General features: G+C 51.1%; 2 protein-coding genes across 2 annotated transcripts in view; both read right to left on the reverse strand.

Moving 5' to 3' along the window:
- The window catches only part of PtrM4_031190 (uncharacterized protein), a gene marked incomplete at both ends in the record, with an annotated part of 687 nt that extends 633 nt beyond the window's left edge, over positions 1–54 (reverse strand). The window contains one exon of the mRNA XM_066103943.1: positions 1–54. This exon is cut by the window's left edge and continues 92 nt beyond it. Within this exon, the coding sequence (XP_065966145.1) occupies positions 1–54 (54 nt within the window).
- A 438-nt stretch (positions 55–492) lies between these two features.
- On the reverse strand, positions 493–1,449 carry PtrM4_031200 (Velvet multi-domain protein; the record flags this gene model as incomplete). The annotated part of the gene is made up of 1 exon (XM_066103944.1): positions 493–1,449. One exon carries the CDS (start codon positions 1,447–1,449, stop codon positions 493–495), a length of 957 nt encoding a protein of 318 aa, XP_065966146.1.
- Positions 1,450–5,000: the final 3,551 nt, after the last annotated feature.

Genomic DNA, 5,000 nt, shown 5'->3' on the forward strand with positions numbered 1-5,000 from the left:
GCACAAATTGGAGGCGGCCCATTTACTAGGCAACTTCTGGGGGTCAGAGGGCATCGTATCAACTGCTTTACTGCAGTTGGAACGGCCCATGGGGTCGTGGAGAGTAGAAGCTGGGCCCAACGTTGTGTCTAGACTCTAGCGGGGGTACCTGGGCCTAATAGACGGCGGCCGGCTACTTGGGATCCTAATCTGCAGACTTGTCAACAATTAATTGGATTAGCATTATTAATTCCCATCTAGGTTAAAGGCTGCCTAATAAAGTAAGTCTTTTTCAACCTATACAGGAATCAATCATGTTGATTAATGAATTATTAACAAGTCTACTAATTTGAAATAGTAGCCGGTTTGCAGTCTCTTTTGGCGCAGGTGAGGGCGTGGGCAGAGGGAGGGCAGTGGGTTGCGGGCAGCAGGATACGAGAGGAGACACCATCTGTGACTTTATTTATGCTCGATTCCGGAAGAAAAGGATGAAACCCAAAAGTAGTCTAATTTCTAATCATCCGCCTCATATTCGTTTGCGTTGACTATTTCTTTTGGTGCATCCTTCCGTATCGGTATCTTGATACCCTGCTGTGCAAAGCACTTACTGAGCGGTGTGCTCTCAATTACACCTGGGAACTTCTTGGCAGAGTAGACTGTAAACTGCTCTGAGAAGCTGTGTGCAAGGCAAGGACCTTTACCGTGTGTGGGGCCCTGACTCTCGGGCACCACCGTGTTTGTGCCGCTGCCAATGTCGAAGAGGCTGAGCTTGAGTCGAAAGGTGCCCTCTGTCCGGACGCTCAGATCCTGCAGCACGAACCAGAAGCCGGCTTTGCCGTCGAGGTCGTTGAGACGACAAGCGTTGACGGCATTCATGCCGATAAGATTGCGCGTGTGGTTTGAACTCATGGGTGCGGGGGGCATTATGGGTGCCTGGGGTGGTTGGCCGTAAGTTTGGGCGTACGCCGGATAGCTAGCCGGCGGTCCAGGCTGCGGGTACGGGTACCCCATTACGGGGCCATGCGAATATGACGGCATGTGCGTCGTCATTCTGTACGGTGGATCGTACTGCGGAATGGCTGTTGTTACGTACTGCCGGTCTGGCGGCGGCGGATACGAGGTCGTTGTGCTACTGCTGATGCTGACTGTGGGAGCTGCGCTGGAATGCCGCACTAGGTTGACAGCGGCGGTACCTTCCTGGTTCCAGAGGTCCACCATGAGGACAAAGTAGGTGCTGTCGATGTCGTTGAAGTCCAGCTCTCGCCCCGTAATCCGGTCATAGACGATGAGGCGGATACATGGCGGCGGCGTTATAGGCCTGCGGTCTTTATCGCCGAATCCACACATGCGCGCTCGAATAGGTTGCTGTTCGACCTTCAACTCATATCTCCTTGCACTCCCAATCAGGCGATCCTGCGGAACTACTTCTGGGCGACCGGTATTATTTCTGCTGTGCGGATTCCAGGCCATTTTGGAGTGTACAAGGGTACGATTGTGTAGCTGTGATGATGGGTAAATATTGTTGGTAGATGGGCGAGGGAATAAAGAGCAAAACCCTGGGTTTTATACAGACCGGTAGCTGCAGGTGCGGCCGCATCATGTGATGCCCACCCAATGTTTGGTCCAGCTGGCGCCTATCCCAACCAGCCATGTAGTCTGCAAAAGCAGTCTATACGGAGAGAGAGCCATCACGTTCCCATTCCATTTGTCCCGCAGCGGGGATGGCGGGAACTAACGCAGAAAACCCGTTGCTTTGGTCCGTGGCGCAATCCCAGCCTTGTCGTTAGTCGCCTGCATGCGCAGCGTACTTTTTACGCCAACAACGTCGCCTGCTGTACCGCCTCTCAAGTGGGCTCAGAAGAATTGCATAAGCATCACAATCCTTTTGCGCCTAAACACGGCGTGTTTGGGCGCATAATGGTGGCGGTGGGTGCGAAAACGAGCTATCTCGTTGAATCTGGCATTTGGTTTGTATGGGGCTGCGCATGTCTACGCGATTTTGCATACAAAAATGCCGACCTCCGACGTCGTTTCCGGCCGGGGATCTGCAAACCCATAACCGCCGAGCGACATGCGTTCCTACATACTACAAGGAGCACACCTAAAGTAGTCATACTCTAGGTGGGCAACTGGGTTGGTAGAAAGCCTGGTGGCTACTCTTGCCTGTAAAAGGGTAAAGACTCTGCTGCTTGGTTATTTTTACGGGCAGCCGCTCGTCTGGTGCTGTTCGCAGCGCAGATTGGCGGCTGCTGCAACTTTTTGGTTTCATACTCGCTCGCCTTGTTTCCCAGGTAGCGGTTGGCAAAGTTAACTCTAGTCAGCGCGTTGCCCAGGACTCGGCTACTGTTGGGTGCTTGTAGGCTGACGGTGCCGCAGGCATTGCGCCGTCTACTTGCGCCCGACACCTGAAGTCCTGCTCAATTCCATGAGCGGGCGCCATTTCAGGTTTGTGGATTGCTGGCTATGCCAAAAATCTCCTAGACCTTTGGGGGCTGCCCCGCCGACTAATCCGCGCCTTGTGCTGCGTGAGTCGGCGAAGGCTTCCTCCTCTTGAGGCGTACATGTAGCGGGCTGGTCACGGGCGGCGACGCCTGTCCGGCTCTGTTGCGGACCACGTCTTGGGGAACTCAGTGGGGGCAATTGAATAAGTTGCCCGCAGCGAAATGCGCCGTGTGCGCGTTCGAGGCGGGTGATTGGGGACGCTTTGGCGACCCCCTTCCTGGTACCATCCGCTCCTTTGGGGGCTTAGCCGGCGTGCCTTGGCATGCTGGTGAACGATAGTTACCTGGTTGATTCTGCCAGTAGTCATATGCTTGTCTCAAAGATTAAGCCATGCATGTCTAAGTATAAGCAATTATACCGTGAAACTGCGAATGGCTCATTAAATCAGTTATCGTTTATTTGATAATACCTTACTACTTGGATAACCGTGGTAATTCTAGAGCTAATACATGCTGAAAATCCCGACTTCGGAAGGGATGTGTTTATTAGATAAAAAACCAATGCCCTTCGGGGCTCCTTGGTGATTCATAATAACTTTACGGATCGCATAGCCTTGCGCTGGCGACGGTTCATTCAAATTTCTGCCCTATCAACTTTCGATGGTAAGGTATTGGCTTACCATGGTTTCAACGGGTAACGGGGAATTAGGGTTCGATTCCGGAGAGGGAGCCTGAGAAACGGCTACCACATCCAAGGAAGGCAGCAGGCGCGCAAATTACCCAATCCCGATTCGGGGAGGTAGTGACAATAAATACTGATACAGGGCTCTTTTGGGTCTTGTAATTGGAATGAGTACAATTTAAACCTCTTAACGAGGAACAATTGGAGGGCAAGTCTGGTGCCAGCAGCCGCGGTAATTCCAGCTCCAATAGCGTATATTAAAGTTGTTGCAGTTAAAAAGCTCGTAGTTGAAACTTGGGTCTGGCTGGCGGGTCCGCCTCACCGCGTGCACTCGTCCGGCCGGGCCTTCCTTCTGAAGAACCTCATGCCCTTTACTGGGCGTGTTGGGGAATCAGGACTTTTACTTTGAAAAAATTAGAGTGTTCAAAGCAGGCCTTTGCTCGAATACGTTAGCATGGAATAATAAAATAGGGCGTGCGTTTCTATTTTGTTGGTTTCTAGAGACGCCGCAATGATTAACAGGAACAGTCGGGGGCATCAGTATTCAGTTGTCAGAGGTGAAATTCTTGGATTTACTGAAGACTAACTACTGCGAAAGCATTTGCCAAGGATGTTTTCATTAATCAGTGAACGAAAGTTAGGGGATCGAAGACGATCAGATACCGTCGTAGTCTTAACCGTAAACTATGCCGACTAGGGATCGGGCGATGTTCTTTTTCTGACTCGCTCGGCACCTTACGAGAAATCAAAGTTTTTGGGTTCTGGGGGGATTATGGTCGCAAGGCTGAAACTTAAAGAAATTGACGGAAGGTCACCACCAGGCGTGGAGCCTGCGGCTTAATTTGACTCAACACGGGGAAACTCACCAGGTTCAGATGAAATAAGGATTGACAGATTGAGAGCTCTTTCTTGATTTTTCAGGTGGTGGTGCATGGCCGTTCTTAGTTCGTGGGGTGACTTGTCTGCTTAATTGCGATAACGAGCGAGACCTTACTCTGCTAAATAGCCAGGCTAGCTTTGGCTGGTCGCCGGCTTCTTAGAGAGACTATCAACTCAAGTTGATGGAAGTTTGAGGCAATAACAGGTCTGTGATGCCCTTAGATATTCTGGGCCGCACGCGCGCTACACTGACAGAGCCAACGAGTTCTTTCCCTTGGCCGAAAGGTCTGGGTAATCTTGTTAAACTCTGTCGTGCTGGGGATAAAGCATTGCAATTATTGCTTTTCAACGAGGAATGCCTAGTAAGCGCGTGTCATCAGCATGCGTTGATTACGTCCCTGACCTTTGTACACACCGCCCGTCGCTACTACCGATTGAATGGCTCAGTGAGGCCTTCGGACTGGCTCGGGGAGGTTGGCAACGACCACCCCAAGCCGGAAAGTTGGTCAAACTCGGTCATTTAGAGGAAGTAAAAGTCGTAACAAGGTCTCCGTAGGTGAACCTGCGGAGGGATCATTACACAAATATGAAGCCGGACTGGGATAGGGCCTCGCTGCCTTGCCCGTCTGGCGCCATATTCACCCATGTCTTTTTGCGTACTACTTGTTTCCTTGGCGGGTCCGCCCGCCAATTGGACCTTATTCAAACCTTTTTTTCAGTTGCAATCAGCGTCAGCAAAACAAATGTAATCAATTACAACTTTCAACAACGGATCTCTTGGTTCTGGCATCGATGAAGAACGCAGCGAAATGCGATAAGTAGTGTGAATTGCAGAATTCAGTGAATCATCGAATCTTTGAACGCACATTGCGCCCTTTGGTATTCCAAAGGGCATGCCTGTTCGAGCGTCATTTGTACCCTCAAGCTTTGCTTGGTGTTGGGCGTCTTGTCTCTCTCCCGAGACTCGCCTTAAAATCATTGGCAGCCGGCCTACTGGTTTCGGAGCGCAGCACATTATT

This window comes from Pyrenophora tritici-repentis, chromosome 1 (genome assembly GCF_003171515.1).
Source record: "Pyrenophora tritici-repentis strain M4 chromosome 1, whole genome shotgun sequence".
Taxonomy (NCBI): Eukaryota; Fungi; Ascomycota; class Dothideomycetes; order Pleosporales; family Pleosporaceae; genus Pyrenophora; species Pyrenophora tritici-repentis.